At 37.9% G+C, this 18,833-nt stretch overlaps 1 protein-coding gene across 3 annotated transcripts; it reads left to right on the top strand.

Moving 5' to 3' along the window:
* Positions 1-10: 10 nt before the first annotated feature.
* On the top strand, positions 11-16,320 carry THAP6 (THAP domain containing 6). Of its 3 annotated transcripts, none has more exons than XM_061145781.1 (5): positions 11-93; positions 991-1,093; positions 2,354-2,561; positions 6,559-6,684; positions 13,337-16,319. In XM_061145781.1, exons 2-5 carry the CDS (start codon positions 1,014-1,016, stop codon positions 13,589-13,591), a joined length of 669 nt encoding a protein of 222 aa, XP_061001764.1. In that variant the 5' UTR covers positions 11-93; positions 991-1,013; the 3' UTR covers positions 13,592-16,319. The 3 variants fall into 3 exon arrangements, with proteins under 3 accessions (XP_061001764.1, XP_061001766.1, XP_061001765.1); XM_061145782.1 differs by lacking the exon at positions 11-93 and adding an exon at positions 390-553; XM_061145783.1 differs by lacking the exon at positions 6,559-6,684 and having other exon boundaries at positions 13,337-16,320.
* The last annotated feature ends 2,513 nt before the right edge of the window (positions 16,321-18,833 follow it).

Here is an 18,833-nt window from a genome sequence, read left to right as displayed (position 1 = left end):
CAGCCGGATTTCCGGCGCCCGGGACCACGGGGCGGAAGTGAAAAGAGGCGCAGTCTCCGTTGTCGTCGTTAGTTGCTGCCTTCACTGCTAACGGTAATAATTCTTAGGTTGCCTCCCCTTTTCCCCCCCATCGCTACCCGCCCACACCCTGGGGGCGGTTCGGGGCGAGGAGGACAGCAGCGGCGCGGAGACGTCCGGTGGCCCCTGGGGAAGGGCCGCTGTGCGGCCGCAGCGACACCTGTGACAGGGCGGCCCCTCCCTCCCGCGGCAGCGGCCGTAGCCTCGAGAAAGGGGCGGAGCTCTTGCCTGGCCTCCCGGCTGAGAGCGAATCCTAACGCGCGCGCGGCGACGGCCGAGCAGCCAGCCGCTCGTCAGCGGCCTGAATGCCTTTTTGTCCCCTTCTTCGTTACTTCCTCTTCATTCCTTCAGTAGTATATTAACACTTACTATGTGCCAATCACCAGCTACGCCATGGGAACGAAAGTGACCAAAAACAGTTCTGGGAACTCAGACTGGTGAAGGAGAAAGAGTCCACAGACACCCTGAAATAAATGTAGGGTTACAGCTTGGAGAAGTGCTAGGAAGGGGAAGTGTGTGTTCCCTGAGAGCTAGTACTAGAGGGAATCTGACTTAGTCGGGTGTCAAGGAACGTTTCCCTGAGGAAGCAACGCTTGAGCTGAGAACTCAGAATGAGCGTTCTAGGAGACGTCAGGGTGCCAGGATCTGGTGACGGAGGGAACGCGTGCCTGTAAGAAGCGGTGGGAGGGAAATGTACCTGCCCCCGAAACTGACCTAAGCTGAATATGACCTGCCTTGTTAAAGAGCCAAACCCCTAGAAAATTTTATGAGCAGAGCTGCGGGTTTTGAAAGAAAATATTTGCCTTTGGCTTTCTAACCTCATGTAATGTTACGTGGAACGTTCTGGGAAAGGTAAATATGTACCCCTTAGCTTTGAAGTTACTGACGCTTGCCCCGTTAATTTTCTTTCAGTTCTGGGATGAGTTGCTGAAACCATGGTGAAATGTTGCTCAGCCGTTGGATGTGCCTCTCGCTGTTTACCGAATTCCAAGTTAAAAGGACTGACATTTCACGTGTAAGAGTCAGCTGTAGTTAAGCTAAGTACTTTTGACTGTTAAAAGAAGCAAAAGACAGGTCTACTTAAATCTTTAATTTTGCAACCAGTTGCTCTACCCCTGAGCTATACCTCCTAGATCTTCAATTTTGAACTTTAGTTAACTTCTTTTTTAATAACCTTTTTAGTTGAATTTGAAGTGACAATAATAACTTTACATTTTTATAATTCAGAAGCTTAAGATACCTGTAAAGGTATCACAGACTGATTAACAAAAATATCATCAAACCTTTTTGCTAATAGTACTATTTTGTATTTTAACATACCTTCAAAGAAATTGCGTTGTTTACATGTAGTTTACAATCCAAATCAAGGATCTTTGCTCAAATATATTCTGTCCTTTAGAAATAAATCAAGCTTATGTTTATGTTGATGTTTAAAAATAGATCAGGCTTATGTTACAGAGAAAAAGGTATAAATTACAATTTCAGACCAAGTTTAGCTGTACTGCAGATAAGATGGTCCTAACTTAGTATTTTAGTCATTCTTCTGACAGTATAGGAAAGAAGGAGCAATAAAGTTTAATAATTACTCATTTGCTGAAGTTTTATTTTGTTGCTTTTGTGCCAGGCATTGAGCTGTGTGCCAGAGAAAGCATCTGCTAACTACTTTGCTAAGTATAAGGAAATAAAAAATGAACACATGTACCCCACTTTATTCCAAAAAGGACTTGAACCAGCTTGGAAAATTGGAAAAGATAGGGCTATTAACCTCCAGATCTCAAAATCGTTCTGATCTCCAAAATTCCAAACTCCGCAGGAGTTCTCTGCATTCATTCACGAAGCATTTATACCCTTGTTTTGTATTAAATGTTGTACTAAACTACTTTTTGATGCTGATAGAAGAATGGAACTACAAGTGTCTCTGTTCATCTGGGATAAATTCATCAGATAGGAAAAGGCCCAAGTGATATTCTTCATCATCTATAGATGAAGAAAAACCTTCAGTTGTGAATTTTACTCTAAGGTATTAAATGCCTTTGGAAGCTTTTCTTCTTTATAATATGAGAGAGAATTAAATGAGGGCTATTTGCCTGCAGCATTTTGGTACAAAAATCTGAGTATTAAAACTGAAAGTTATAAAGCCATAAATCGCAGTGTTTTCCTAAATATTCCAGTTCCCAAGAGTAATAACAAACCAGTTAAAGAATCAATTTAGGCACAGCCTTTTAATTCAAGTATATGTGTTTAATTTTAAAATACTGTATGTATTTTTTTCTAGATTCCCCACAGATGAAAACATCAAAAGAAAATGGGTATTAGCAATGAAAAGACGTAATGTGAATGCTGCAGGCATTTGGGAGCCTAAAAAAGGAGATGTGCTGTGTTCAAGACACTTTAAGAAGACAGATTTTGACAGAAGTGCTCCAAATATTAAACTGAAACCTGGAGTCATACCTTCTATTTTTGATTCCATATCTCACTTACAGGTTTGTTTATCAGATGCTGCTTACCATCATTACTCACTTTTTATGGACTATTTAAGAACCTTCACCACACTTGCTGCCATTTTTTACTGTTTGCTTATTAATTTGAAAACCATTCTTTTAAGTATTTTTAGATTTGTAAACTGCTGTGTAAGCTTTTGTAATGAATAGTAAGAGTGTTTTACCAATATCCCCTCAGAAATGTTAATATCTGAACCTTACTAAGGTTTGGTGAAGCAAACGAGTTAGTATAGCTCAAGATTTGGGTCTAAAATTTGGAGGAATGTTAGAGTTCCTGAAGTTCCAAGCTGGCAGTGCTGCTCACACTGGAGCAAAAGTCAAGAGCAGAGCTGCAATAGACACAAAGTATACTTTGAGAGCCACATACATTCACACTTAAAGCCTAGGTAGAACTGGAAGGTAGAAAACCAAAAATTAAGAAGAGAAAGAAAGAAGAGGTCAAAAAAAATAAAAGGGTTGTTTAAGGAAACTCTAGTTGTATTCTGTGGCTTTTCTCAATGATTTTAGTGCCATTGATGAGCTGCTTCACCCGCAGTATCTCTCTTGACTTCGTATACCTGAACATTTACTCACTTGCAGAAACTCTAGAGACTGATTCCAATGTGGAAAATTCAGGGAGAGCCTGTGGGTTCCCACACCAGTAGGAATGAACCTCCATTGAAAGGTATCTCCTTCCTGACAGCTGGAAACAGAAGTAGTAGTTCAGAAGATGTCTACTCCCATAGGGTCTTTGGTCACATTTGCAGATGTTCATATCTCAGTACTTGAGTTATAAAGTGGAAACTGACTCAGTCTTCCATATTAAGAAATGTACAGTATCTTCTGCAATTTGCTCTAAAGGGTTTGTTTCCTATACCATGGTGTCATCTGTAATGTTAAGCGGACCTTAAGAAATATGGACATAATAAGTCAAATAAACAATAAATTACTAACTTCCAAAAGTTATTTCCTAATAACAAGGAAATCATAGAATCCAGAAGTAACACTGTTAACACTCTATGTGGATCTTTTCTATCATTTGTATGTGTATATTTGTATATAAATTCATCTATATTTATATATTCTGACAGAATAGAATTGTATATCCTTTTTATTATTTGCTTTGCTCTTTTTTTTTTTTTTTTTAACATTCATACAGTGCTTACTGTGTGCCAGGCACTAATCTAAGCACTTTACATATATTTTGACTCTTTTTAGTCCCCCAAACTACCATAAGAGTTAAATAATCTTATTCTCATTTGATCACTTGAGAAAATTTAGACCCAGAAAGCTGGAATACATTCCCCAAGTCACACTGCTGTTAAATGGCAGAGGCTGGATTTAAACCCAGGTATTTTAGCTCCAAAGTTCACTCTTAACTATTATAATATTTTCCATGATGTTAAATATTTTTCTACAACAATGGTTTTCAAATTTAGTCTACCTAAATATTATCCAGGGAGCTTGGCTTAAAATGCAGAATCCTAACCCCTTCTCCCAAAGAATTTGATTCAGCAAGTTTGCTTTGGAGTCTAGGGTCTGAATTTTCTAATAGGCACCCTGCATGATTGTGTTGCAGCTCAATGGATCACGTTTTTAAGAGAAACCTATATAGAACATCAGTTTTTTTTTAACTAAACTTTATACTGAAGTCAACATACATATAACATGCACACATAAGTGTATAGACCATTGGACTTTCATAAAGTGAATATACTCATGTATCTCCTCTCAGACCAAGATGGAGAAAGTTATCAATGCCCCAGAAGCTTCCCTCATGCTCTTTCCCAGTCCCTACACCCTCAAAAGTACCACTATCCTGACTTTTATCCCTGTCAGTTATTGTAAATGGAGTCATATAGTACATACTCTGTACTGTGGCTGCTTTCCCTCAACATTTTCTTCTTGTGATTCATCCACATCGCAGCATGTGGTACTAGTTCATGTATTTTCTTTTCACTATAATATTTTATTGCATCTGTTGTTGTTCAGTGCTAAGTCATGTCCAACTTTTTGTGACCTCAAGAACTTCAGTGCACCAGGCTTCCCTGTCCTTCACCATTTCCCAGAGTTTGCTCAAACTCATGTCCATTGAGTTGGTGATGCCATCCAGTCATCTCATGTTTTGCTGCTCCCTTCTCCTCCTGCCCTCAATCTTTCCCAGCATCAGGGTCTTTTCCAGTGAGTCAGCTCTTCACATCAAGTGGCCAAAGTATTGGAACTTCAGCCTCAGCATCAATCCTTCCAATGAATATTCAGGGTTGATTTACTTTAGAATTGACTAGTTTGATCTCCTTGCAGTCCAAGAGACTCTCAAGAGTCTTCTCTAGCACCACAGTTCAAAAACATCACTTCTTCAGCACATTGTATAAATAAACTATAATTTCTTTTTTTTTTTTTAAACTATAATTTCTATTCTACTGTTGGTAAACATTGGATTTTCACTTCCGAGCTGTTATGAATGGTACAACTACATTTTTGTCCATGCCTTTTGATGCACTTAAATGTACACATTTCTACAGAGTATATGTACATTTCTGTTAGAAATGGAATTGCTGGATCCTAGGATCAGCTTGAGTAGATATCACCATAGTTTTCCAAAGTGGTTTTGCCAACTTATACCCCCACCATTGGCTTATAAGAGTTCCTATGATTCTATATCCTTCCTCATATTTAGTGATGTCATCTTTATAGAACATTTTTAAAGACCATATAGTGGTTGATCCTATGTGTGGACAATAAATACTTTATGTAATCAATCCTTACCATTGAATATAGATTATCATCTTTCACTGTTTTAAAAAGCATTATAATGAATATTATTGTAGCTGAATCTATGTACATATCCTTATTTCCCCAAACTGATTTCCTGGAAATAAAATAGCTAGATCAAAAGTTACACACATTTTAAAGTCATTTTTTGCTTTTGATACAAACCTCTCAAAAGCCCATCATAAAGTTTGTATCAGTCTACTGCCCTACTAATAGTTATGCATAAAAGTGTCTGTCCATCCTAATCCTCAGTGTAAGTTGTGTTTTTAACCTTTGCTGAAATTGATACGCATAGATGGCATCTTATTCTTTTGTCTTTGAATATTAGTGCATTTATGCATTATTTCCTGTGTTCATTAGACAGTTTTACTTCTTTTGTGAATAACTTATTAAAGTCTTCCAGTTTTATCTTTTTCTAAGCTGTTTTGTAACAACAATAGATATTGAGGATAGGAATCATTTAACTATGTTGCAGTTACTTTTTGTTCTTTGTCTTTAGTTCTAATTATGGTGTTCCTTTGTTTTGTGTGAAATACATTTTTTTAAGTAGTCCTATATTTTCTCTTGTGCTGTCTGATTTAAGATTTTATAAATATTTCCCATGTATTTTTCTACTTCCTCATTGTTTTCATTCTTACATGAATTTTCATTATATATAAATTCATTATGATTTACTGTACGTAAAGGATATAACTTTTTCATAATTAGTTCATTTTTCATGATTTATAGCCTTTCTCCATTTATTCAGAATGCCATTTTTTATCCTGAAGGCTCTTATCTACATGATCTATTCATATTTTTCTTAGAGAATAGTCTTCTGACCCAAGGCTAGAACCCATATCTCCTGTGCCTCCAGCTTGGCAGGCAGATTCCTTACCACTGAACCATCTGGGAAGCCGAAAGAACAGAACACTATCTTAAATATTGTTACCTTGTAGGATATTTTTAATACCTTGTAGGATATATCATATATCTTCCCTCATTATCATTCTTTTTTTTTTTTAATTCTTTTTTTTTTAAAGGAAAATTCATGTTTCCAGGTAAACTTTAAAGTTATTTTAGGGAAGTTCCTTTAAAGTAATCTCAGTGAATTTAAATTTTACTGACTTTTAAAAGCAATTTCCATAAAAAAATAATAATTTTACTACAAAAAGTTAAGAAGGTTAAAAATTTACAAAAGGACAGAAATATCTACAATGATTGATTAACAATTAACTATTCTTAACAGGGGAAAAGAGAAAAGCTTCCTTGTAGGAAAAACTTCACCCTCAAAGCCCTTCCAGTTACAAACCACAATCACAAGCTTGTTGATGCTTCCTCGTGTGTTGAAGAATTCCAGTCCCAGTTCATTTTTGTAAGTAAAATTACTTACTGGGCTAATGTTGATATTTTTAAGATGAACATGACCTCTCCATTAGGATTAAGCTTTTCAAAATCTTATTGAAAAACTGGGAGTTCAGGTTTTTGAGATGTTTTTAATATGTAATAACCAAAAGTAATATTGCTTCCAAGGGCCATTATAATTTATATATACATATTTAATTCAAAGAATGCTTTCAAAAAATATTTCAACCAATCAGTTCAGTTTAGTTCAGTTGCTCAGTCATGTCCGACTCTGTGACCCCATGGACTGCAGCACGCCAGTATGCCTGTCCATCACAACTCCCAGAACTTGCTCAAACTCATGTCCTTCAAGTCAGTGATACCATCCAACTGTCTCATCCTCTGTCGTCCCCTTCTCCTCCTGCCTTCAGTCTTTGCCAACATCAAGGTCTTTTCCAACGAGTCAACTCTTTCCATGAGGTGGCCAAAGTATTGGAGTTTCAGCTTCAGCATCAGTCCTTCCAATGAACACCCAGGACTGATCTCCTTTAGGATGGACTGGTTGGATCTCCTTGCAGTCCAAGGGACTCTCCAGAGTCTTCTCCAACACCATGGTTCAAAAGCATCAATTCTTCGGTGCTCAGCTTTCTTTATGGTTCAACTCTCATATCCATACTTGACTACTGGAAAAACCATAGCTTTGACTACACGGACCTTTGTTGGCAAAGTGATGTCAACCAATAAAATACAATAAATAGTCCCTCCCTTTAGATATTGGTATTGTAGGTTCTATGTGGAAATATCTAATTTTAAAAATAGTTATGTCATTAGGTTTTCTTGAAGGACTGTCATACACATACAGTATTGAAGCTTGCATTTATTTATTCATCTGATTGCTTTTTCATGTTAGAATCAGGCCCTGGAATCCAGATCTATTTTCCTATCTTAATTAGTCTCTCTCTATATATATATAGCTTTATAATAATGCTTAAAATCAGGCAGTGTTTTATCAGTGTTAAATATTCCAACTTTGTTCTTTTTCAAAGTTGTTTTGGATAGTCTTGGTCCTTTGCATTTTTATATGAATTTTAGAGTCACTTTGATAAATTTCTACAAAATTCCTGCTGGAGTTTTGACTGGGATTCTGTTGAATCTACAGATCCATTTCAGAAGAATTGACATCTTAATAAGACTATTTTAAGTCTTCCAGCTCATCACTTCATATATTTAAACTTTTAAATTTTCTTAGCAGGGTTTTGTCATTTTCAGTGTATAGTCTTTCATTTCTTTTGTCAGATTTATCCCTAAGTATTGTGTATGTTTGGATGCTATTATAAATGGCATGTTTTAATTACTGTTAGTATATGGAAATAAATTGACCTTGGTCTATGAATCTTGTATCTGTCAAACTTGCTAAACTCACATGTTAATTATGAAAGCTTTTTCGTAAAGACTGTCAGGTTATCTACAAAAATAATCATGATGTCTGTCATTAAAGACAGTTTTAATTCTTCTTTTCCAATGTAAATACCTTTCATTTCTTTTTCTTGCTTTATTGCACTACCTTGAACCTCTAAGGGTATACTGAATAGAAGTACTGAGAGCTGATCATTATGCTTTGCTCCTGATTTTAGGAGGAAGGCATCAGTCTTTCACCATTGAAGATATTTATATGATGTTAACTGTGGATTTTTCATAATTGCCCTTTATCAGACTGAGGAAGTACCTTTCTATTTTATTCTTTCAGTTTTATTGAGATATAATTGATATACACCACTGTGTAAGTTTAAAGTGTACAGTAATGATATAATTAACATTCATCATGAAGTGATCATCACAGTAAGTTTAGATGAACATCTATCATCTCATATAAGCAAAACTAAGAATTAGAAAAAACATACAATGTGTGAGTTGAAAAATATATTGGAGAGAATTAATGGCATGTTTGAAGGCAGGGGGAAAAGGGGACGACAGAGGATGAGATGGTTGGATGGCATCACCGACTCAATGGACATAAGTTTGAGTAAACTTTGGGAGTTGGCGACCGACAGGGAGGCCTGGCATGCTGCAGTCCATGGGGTTGCAAAGAGTCGGACACAACTGAGTGACTGAACTGAACTGAATGGCATGTTAGATATTTCAGAAGAAAAGATTAGTGAAGGTGAAGATATAGCAATGGGACTATCCAGAATGGAATACAGAGAGAAAAGGGAATATTTAAAAAATGAAAAACATGAACAGAGCATCATTGAGAAGTGGTACAACTTCAGATAGCCCAATATACATGCAATTAGACTCTCCAAAGGAAAAGGAAGAAGAGTTGAAAGAGAGGGGAATATTTGAAGAAATCATGGCCAAAATTTTTCCAGGTTTGATAAAAACTATAAACCCACAGATAAAAAGCTCAGCAATCCCAAGCACAAGAAACATGAAGAAAGCTAAACTAGGCTACATCATAATCAAATTATTCAAAACCATTGGAAAAGAAAATACTTACGTCTTGATAAATAAACCCCTTTATTATTAAGAAATGGCCTTCTTTATGCCTGGTAATATTCTTTGCTCTGAAATCTTCTTTGTCTGATAGTAATTTACCCACCGTCAGTCAGTCAGTCAGTTTAGTCTCTCAGTCATGTCCGACTCTTTGCGACCCCATGAATCGCAGAACGCCAGGCCTCCCTGTCCATCACCAACTCCCAGAGTTTACTCAAACTCCTGCCCATCGAGTCGGTGATGCCATCCAACCATCTCATCCTCTGTCATCCCCTACTCCTCCTGACCCCCACTCCTCCCAGCATCAGGGTCTTTTCCAATGAGTCAGCTCTTCGCGTGAGGTGGCCAAAGTATTGGAGTTTCAGCTTCAGCATCAGTCCTTCCAATGAACACCCAGGACTGATCTCCTTTAGGATGGACTGGTTGGATCTCCTTGCAGTCCAACGGACTCTCAAGAGTCTTCTCCAACACCACAGTTCAAAAGCATCAATTTTTCAGCGCTCAGCTTTCTTCACAGTCAACTCTCACATCCATACATGACTACTGGAAAAACCATAGCCTTGACTAGACAGACCTTTGTTGGCAAAGTAATGTCTCTGCTTTTTAATATGCTATCTAGGTTGGTCATAACTTTCCTTCCAAGGAGTAAGCGTCTTTTAATGTCATGGCTGCAATCACCATCTGCAGTGATTTTGGAGCCCAAAAAAATAAAGTCTGACACTGTTTCCACTGTCTCCCCATCTATTTCCCATGAAGTGATGGGACCAGATGCCATGATCTTAGTTTTCTGAATGTTGAGCTTTAAGCCAACTTTTTCACTCTCCTCTTTCACTTTCATCAAGAGGCTTTTTAGTTCCTCTTCACTTTCTGCCATAAGGGTGGTGTCATCTGCATATCTGAGGTTATTGATATTTCTCCCGGCAATCTTGATTCCAGCTTGTGCTTCTTCCAGCCCAGCGTTTCTCGTGATGTACTCTGCATATACCGTAGTTCTCTGTTATTAGTGTTATCCTAGTTGAAACCTTTAGTTTCAACCTATTTGTGTCTTTTTATTTTTAAAGTGTGTTTTTTCTTGGCAGCATGTACTTTTGGGTCTTGATTTTTTAATATAACTTTGTTATTTATAATCACTAATCTTTTCTATATATAATTTCTGCCTTTTATTTGGATTATTTAAACTATAATAATCTAATGTGATTATCCTTTATATCAAATTATCTAATGGGATATGGTTTGATTTAAATCTGTCATCATACTTATTTCCTATTCCATTTATTCTTTGTTCTTTTTCTTCTTTTTCTGCCTTTAATTAATTAAATTTCTTTATAATTCCATCTTATCTCCTTTTTTTGATTCATTCACCGTAACTCTTTGTTAATTGCTTTTGGGTCTATAGCATCAATGTTTAACTTGCCACAGGCTACATGATAAGTGAAACTATTCCACTTAGTGTATAATATACATATCTTACCATAGTATACTTTTATTTCTCTTCTCCAGCCTTTTTGCTACAGCTGTCATATATTTCACTGTACATATGCTATGAACCACACATTACATTGATAAAATTTTTGTTTAAGCTGTAAATTATCTTTTTAAAAGATTTAAATAATAAGAAAAAAAGGTATATGCTACCCATGTGGTTGCCACTGCGGGGCTTTTCATTCCTTTATATAAATCCATATTTCCATCTGGTATCATTCTGTCTGAAGGACTTAACTTTAATACTCCTTACAGTGCAGCTATGCAGGTGATAAATTCTTTCAGCTTTTATAAAATCATTACTTAGTCTTCTAAATAGTCATTATTTAGTCTGGAAAAACCTGAACAATCATTATTTAGTCTTCATTTTTGAAAGATACTGACAAATTCTGGGTTGACAGTTTGGGAGTTTGTTGTTTTTAGTTTTTTTAAGATGTTGCTCCACTATATTCTTATTTGCATGCTTGCTAATCAAAAATCTACTCTCATTCTTATCTTTTTTCTTTGCTAATGGTTTTAAATAATTTGATTATACCATAGTTTAGCTTTGTTCATGTTTCTTATGCTTGGGATTTATTGTTTCTCTATCTGTGAGTTGATAGTTTTTATCAGACTTGGAAAAATTTTGGTCATGATTTCTTCGAATATTTCTTTCTTCCTCAACTTTTCTTCCTTTTCCTCGGGGGAGTCTAATGACATGTATACTGCGTTGTCGGAAGTTGTGCCACCTCTCACTCATGCTCTGTTCATTTTTTTGTTTTTTAAATATTCCCTTTTCTCTCTGTAGTCCATTCTGGATCATTTCTATTGCTGTATCTTCACCTTCACCAATCTTCTGAAGTTTCTAATCTGCCATTAGTTCTCTTTTAATATATTTTTCACCTCACACATAGTAATTTTTAAGTCCAGGTGTCCTATTTGATTCTTTTTTTATATCTTACATGTCTCTGCTTAACTTTCTAACATATATGATACAGTTTTAATAATTTAATTAATATCCTTGTCTACTGATTCTAACATTTGCTAGTTCTGGGTTGGTTTCTGTGGATTGGTTTCTCTGTTATTATGGCTCATATTTTCTGCTGTTTTGCATGCCTGGTAAGTTTTCTGTGCCAAATACTGTGGATTTTACTTTACCGGATGCTGGATATTTTTGTGTCCTATATGCTTGAGCTTCGTTATGAGGTGTAGTTATTTGGAAACAATTTGGCTCTTTCAGGCTTTGTTTTTTTTAAGGCAGGACCAGAACAGTGCTCTGTCTCAGGCTGTTTGTTCTCCACCACTGAGGCAAGACTCGTCTATGCACTCTTCTGGAACTGGCTGGTGGGAGTAAAATCTGTGAGCTCAGGGTACTCCTGATCTTTTCTGGCCACTGTTTCCTCAGCCTTGAGCAGTTTCCTACACACATATTCTGATCTTACTCAGGGCAATACTTGACAGGGAGCTTCTGAAGATCTCCAGGTTCTCCTGTCTATCTCTACTATTGATACTTTGTTCTGTAAACTGTAGGCACCTTGGTCTCCCCAAATACTTTGCACTACCTCCTCAACTCTGTCTAACCGGCTCTGCCTGGGTTTCCTCTCCTTGCACTGAGGCCTGGAACTCTCTCAGGGCAGTAAGTTGGGCATTCATAAGGCTCATCTCTTTGTTTCCCATCTCTCTGCAATCTCTGCCTTCCTTGCCTGATGTCCTTATGTGCAAAACTTTTTTATACCTTTTGGCTGTGTGTTGAGGTCTTACTGCATCTTCGTCGCTACACACACGGGCTTTCTCTAGTTGCAGTGAGCAGGGGCTACTCTTCATTGCAGTGCACTGGCCTCACTGTGGTGGCTTCTCTCGTTGCAGAACACAGGCTCTAGGGCATGTGGGCTTCGTTAGTTGCAGCATTCAGTAGTTGCGGCTTGCAGGCCCTAGAGTGCAGGCTCGGTGGTTATGACACACAGGCTTAGTTGCTCCACAGCATGCGAACTCTTCGCAGTCTCCTGCCTTGGCAGGCAGATATCCTTTTACCATCAGGGAAATCCTGGGGTTTTTTTGTTAGTCCAGTCTCTTATTTCATCTTGGCTGAAAGCAAAGTCATTTTCACTAATTTTAAGTAACAGCTTTTCAAAATTATTTTATGTTTATATGTCAGTGGTGTTTTTGAATGAAAAAAGTATACCCAACAAACATACCATAACCAAAATAAATACGGAGCGCTTAAATTATCCCTTTATAAATCCAAGACCAGAGTCCTCTCTAAATCCCTAACACCCAGCCTGAGGACCTGCTTCAGTGCTTTCCTGTCATCCCCTATAAAGTGAAATATTCATCAAATAAAGCAATTCAGTTAAAAGGTTAAAAATGTAAGGTTTTTTTTGATAGGTAAAACTTAAACTTAGCAGCCCACACTTAGGGACCAAAACTGTCATGGTCATTGTGAGTGTCATGCTGTTTGTTCATAAGCAGATGCCTACCTCCAGGTGAGAAGTGCCTTCCACCTACAGGATTCTGCCCTCCTTGTGTATGCCAGACCTTAGACAAAGATGGGGACTCTAGGCACCTGAAATATCCCTGTCCTCTCCCTGTGGTCTTTGAACCTCTTAGTATCACCAACTTAAAAATGTTCTCTAAGCATAGTATTTGGAGAAATAACTGAGGCCTAGTTATAATTTTTTTATCTAACTGCTTGTCTGTCTAGTTTAATAACTTGGTGTTTATGTTTTTAGGAACATAGCTACAGTGTGATGGACAGTCCAAAGAAACTTAAGCATAAACTAGATCATGTGATCAGCGAGCTAGAGGATACCAAGAGAATTCTGCAGAATGTTCTAGACCGAGAAAAACATTTCCAAAAATCATTGAGGAAGACAATCAGGGAATTAAAGGATAAATGTCTCATCAGTCAAGAAACAGCAAAAAGACTGGAAGCTTTCTGTTGGGACTGGTGTCAAGAGAGCACAGAACAAGACTATATTTCATGAAATAATTTCATGTTATGTTCTACTTAAAATTGGTAAAATTGATATTGGCTTTTAAGGAAATAATTCTCATTTACCATCATTAAATAATGTCCATCATTCCGTCATTTAGAGTGCCCTTTGGGTCCTCTGCAGCCTGATGCATTAGAGTTATTATCCAAAGGCTTTTTTTAAAAGATATGTAAAAATTTTGTGCTAGTTATCATGTTTTGGAGTAACTTGTGAGAATTATGTTTTTATAGGCCTAAACTATATGGGCTTCCCTGCTGGCTCAGAGGTGAAGAATCTACCCACAATGCAGGAGACCTGGGTTTAATCCCTGGGTTGGGAAGATCCCCTGGAGAAGGAAATGGCAACCCACTCCAATATTCTTGCCCAGAAAATTCCATGGACAGAGGAGCCTGGCGGGCTACAGTTCACGAGGTCACAAAGAGTCAGACACAACCGAATGATGAACACTTTCAGACCTAAACTAGTGCCAGGTCACTATTTTAAAATGTTAAGAGATCAAGAAAATTCTGTAGGACTAAGGAAATGATTTTAGATCAGCTACATTAAGCTCTCGTAGTCGAAAGTGGACACTTCAGCAGCATCAGATTTTTGGCTTCAGAGGAGTATCTTTGCTTATAACACATGTCCATCTAGAATCCAATTCAAGGTGCTTTTATTATGAATAATACCAAAAGATGTTTTTACAAGGCATCCCATGGTAGTGACCTTGAGAACAACATATGGTGCAGATCTTTTGGCTTTTAAGGTTCAGAACCGAGTTAAGAAGACCCCTGATGAGGTCTTATTTTTTCAATATAGTACATCATTTCTCCTCACTAGGAGCACTTTGATGTAAACCAGCATCGCTTTAACAAATATTTAAAGAGGATCATAAATCTGATTTTTAAATGGTTACTGACAGTTCTGAACATTTTGTTTCATGACTGTTATTTCATCATAAAGGTATATCTTCAAAATCTGAATGCCAGTAGTAACTGGTTACTTTTAATGCTGTTTTGTATTTTGCAGAAAGTAGTATTACTAACATTTTTTTAAGGTACAAAATACAGAAGAAACCATTAAAAATAATGATGTGGCTCTTCTAGTTAAAATAGGAATTAGAGGGTTATAATGTCTTCCTTTAATTAGGAGACAAGATTACTATCTGAGATTTCATTTAGAGAAATAGATAAGCAACAATTTTAGAATAGCTTATTTTTACAGAAAAATAACTTTTAGTTATTTTCTGACTGATCCAAGAGTCAGAAATTTATCTCCTGATTTCTTAGTAAAAACAACTGAAATGAGTCATAAATACTGTGGGTTAGAATAAAAAGTACTAGCCCCAAAGCAAATTCTACTTTGAAGCATGTGTATATACATAAACTCCATTGATATGTCTGTGCTATAATAGTTAGAATTTGAATATCAGTTATTTCAATATGTTAACTAGAAATGAACTGCTTTTTGTGTTAAAATGTTCATTATAATTTTATTTGTGTTATATTAATATCAGTAAGGATACGGGCGCTTGAATTTCTTATATTCAAGAAATATATAATGCATGTTATATTTTTATGTAAGATTCCAAACCTTCCCACTAAATGGGATTTTTACCCACATTTGAAAGATTAGCATTATGCTAAGAAATCACTGAGGTGCTATCTTTTTACTACCTTTAAAGTATTCTTTAGCTACCCATTATTTATTTGAGTTATTTAATTTTGCATTCATGGTGGACACGCTAATGGAAATTGGGGTATGATCTTAGGTTTTTAAACTCAGTGGGCAATGGAGAAAAATAAAAGGATATATCCAAACACTGTGTGTCCAAATTCTAGATGTCTCCTGGCAGCTTAAAATAAATCAAGCCCAGTAGACCTTTCCGAGAGTCAGTTCCCAGTTTCTGCCTCATCACACAGTTACCACAGTCACTTTTACTACTGGTGTTCCATGTTCATAGTGAACTAAAATTTTGTCTTCTTTTTCAGTGGTCATAGTGTCATTGACAAAGAGTGAGCTGTGGGCAAAGGATTGGTATCGTCAAGAATCCAGAGCTGCCCATTTGCCCCTTATGGAAAAAGGATTACCAGTAGAAATGTGACATAAGAAGTAGAGTCCTCCCCACCTACCATCCAGGCAAATGCCTGAACGTGTACATACCTCAGTTCCTATAGCGCAGATGTAAAGAATCTGCCTTCAATGCAGGAGACCTGGGTTCGATCCCTGGGTCAGGAAGATCCCCTGGAGAAGGAAATGGCAACCCACTCCAGTATTCTTGCCCAGAGAATCCCATGGACAGAGGAGCCTGGGGGGCTACAGTCCATGAGATTGCGGAGAGTCAGGCACGATTGAGCAACACACACACACTGTTCCCAGAGATTCCAACCTAAGCGTTTCACTTTGCTTTCAAGCTTACAATAGCCTCTGGATCCTGGAGCAAACCATTTCACCAGTTCAACCTCAGCAGCAAATCAGGTACAATGGACTTGATGCAGTGTTTTTCTCATATCAAGTTCAAACCTCTGGAAATAGACTTTGGTTGCTGAAAGATAATCACAATTACACCATTGTCATTAATTTGAGAAAAGATGAAATTATTTATATATATTTAGTCTTAATAAAAAGATAAAAGAGGGTAAAGAATCCATTATATATTTGAAAAATAAAATACTTTTTCTAGTAATGTGCTCTATGTGGTTTTTATACACTCAGTTGTTCAATAAAATGAGCTGAGAAAAACCAAGAGTATGTATACAGTGGTATTGCTTTAATTTCGCCTTCATTTTTCCCTCCACCAATAACTCTGCTGTCTTTTAGAGTCTGCTAGATTAGTTAACCCAGGCGGCAGGCCAGCTTTCACCACAGTATGCATCCGCCGTAGACCCCTTTCAGCCCTCTCCTTTCAGCCTCACTCAAAACTGGCAGCCTTGATGTCACCAGTATATAGGCAAGGGTAGTATTCTTAGATTTGAAATGTGCTGCCATCAGAACCTAGAGATGTTTATTAAGCATCGTGCTTCCTTATTCATAGTGGGGGGCTTTCCTGGTGGCTCAGACAGTAAAGCGTCTGCCTACAATGCAGGAGACCCAGGTTCAATCCCTGGTTGGGAAGATCTCCTGGAGAAGGAAGTGGCAACCCACTCCAGTATTCTTGGCTGGAAAATCCCATGGATGGAAGAATCTGGTAGGCTGTAGTCCATGGGATTGCAAAGAGTTGGACACGACTGAGCAACTTCACTTCAGTGCCCTGGTGGCTCAGTTGTTAAGGAATCCACCTGCAATGCAGGGGACCTGGGTTAAATCCCTGGGTTGGAAAGATCTGGAGAAGGAAACAGCCAGTATTCTTCCCTGGAGAATCCCATGGACAGAGGTTGCAAAGTCCATGGGGTTGCAAAGAGACAAGACTGAGCAACTTAACACATTCATATTTCATATTCATAGTGGGAGATAAAAGTTGTACTACTAATTTGTCTTTTACTCAGAGGGGATGGTCTAGCATGCCCTTGGTCACTGGACTCCCCCCACCTCAAATTTTCCTGGTGTGGTTGAGTTCAGTCACTAAATCATGTCTGACTCTTTGCAACCCTGTGGACTGCAGCATGCCGGGCTTCTCTGTCCATCACCAACTCCCAGAGCTTGCTCAAACTCATGTCCATCAAGTCGGTGATGCCATCCAACCATCTCATCCTCGGTCATCCCCTTCTCCTGCCTTCAATCTTTCCCAGCATTGGGGTCTTTTCCAATGAATCAATTCTGAGCATCAGGTGGCCAAACTATTGGAACTTCAGCTTCAGCATCAGTCCTTCCAATGAATATCCAGGGCTGATTTCCTTTAGGATGGACTGGTTTGATATCCTTGCAGTCCAAGGGACTCAAAAGTCTTCCAACACCACAGTTCAAAAGCATCAATTCTTTGGCACTCAGCTTTCTTTATGGTTCAACTCTCACATCCATACATGACTACTGAAAAAACCATAGCTTTGTCTGTACTGGCCTTTGTCAGTAAAGTAATGTCTCTGCTTTTTAATATGCTGTGTAGGCTGGTCATAGCTTTTCTTCCAAGGAGCAAGTGTCTTTTAATTTCATGGCTGCAGTCACCATCTGCAGTGATTTTGGAGCCCTCAAAAATAAAGTCTGTCACTGTTTCCACTGTTTCCCCATCTTTTTGCCACAAAGTGATGGGACCAGATGCCATGATCTTAGTTTTCTGAATGTTAAATTTTAAGCCAGCTTTTTCACTCTCCTCTTTCACTTTCATCAAGAGGCTGTTTAGTTCCCCTTCGCTTTCTGCCATAGGGTGGTGTCACCTGCGTATCTGAGGTTGATATTTCTCCCGGCAATCTTGATTCCAGCTTGTGCTTCATCCAGCCCGCCATTTTCTCCTGGCAATGTTGATTCCAGGTTGTACTTCATCCAGCCCAGCATTTTGCATGATGTACTCTGCATATAAGTTAAATAAACAGGGTAACAGTACACAGTTTTTATGTACTCTTTTCCCAATTTGGAACCAGTCCATTGTTCTGTGTCCAGTTCTAATTGTTGCTTCTTGACCTGCATACAAGTTTCACAGGAGACAGGTAAGGTGGTCTGGTATTCCCATTTCTTGAAGAATTTTCCACAGTTTGTCATGATCCACACAGTCAAAGGCTTTGGCATAGTCAATAACGCAGAAGTAGATGTTTCCTGGTGTGATAGACCCCTGAATTTTGTGAGTTGCATCTCACCCTCTAGAGCATACTTTACTTTATCGAGGCTTCAGATTTACTAGTCACAGCTTGTTCATCCTGTTTGATTAACATAATCTATCAATATAGTGATTTTCTGTAGAATGTCTACATGGTCTAGGTCTCTTTCAATCATAACAGAAGCAAGAGAGTTATAACCTAGGCTGTTAATGTTGTTTTTTGTTAGTTCCATGTTAATATGATCTGTTTTCTGATCCTGTTTTTTGTGTTGTTTTTTTTTTTTTTCTTTTCAGTAGGGATGGTAAAGCAGGCACCCAGCTAATCACTGGATCACCTACCGTGCACCCAGAGCCATGTTAATTGAGTCAAGCAAGATGTCACAGCTGGTACTTGGCCATTGTCAGGGCTACTCCTTGGGTGAATTTGCTTTAGTCCTCTGTCATCCTGCAGCCTCTGTCTAAATTTTGCAGGAGCCAGAGTGGTGAATTAAATGGAGATAAAAATAAATAAATAAATAAATGGAGATAAGATGGGAGCCACTCCTCCTACGTCCTGTAAGATCTGTA

This window comes from Dama dama, chromosome 6 (assembly GCF_033118175.1).
Source record: "Dama dama isolate Ldn47 chromosome 6, ASM3311817v1, whole genome shotgun sequence".
Classification (NCBI taxonomy): Eukaryota; Metazoa; Chordata; class Mammalia; order Artiodactyla; family Cervidae; genus Dama; species Dama dama.
The sequence above is the reverse complement of the archived record's forward strand: the minus strand, read 5'-3'. Positions and strand labels throughout refer to the sequence as shown.

Bases quoted from the DNA above. Each gene is read 5' to 3' on its own strand.
- THAP6 (XM_061145781.1), top strand. From the start codon at position 1,014: ATGGTGAAATGTTGCTCAGCCGTTGGATGTGCCTCTCGCTGTTTACCG. The intron at 1,094-2,353 runs GTAAGAGTCAGC...ATTTTTTTCTAG, and splicing joins AAAGGACTGACATTTCACGT to ATTCCCCACAGATGAAAACA. The intron at 2,562-6,558 runs GTTTGTTTATCA...TATTCTTAACAG, and splicing joins ATTCCATATCTCACTTACAG to GGGAAAAGAGAAAAGCTTCC.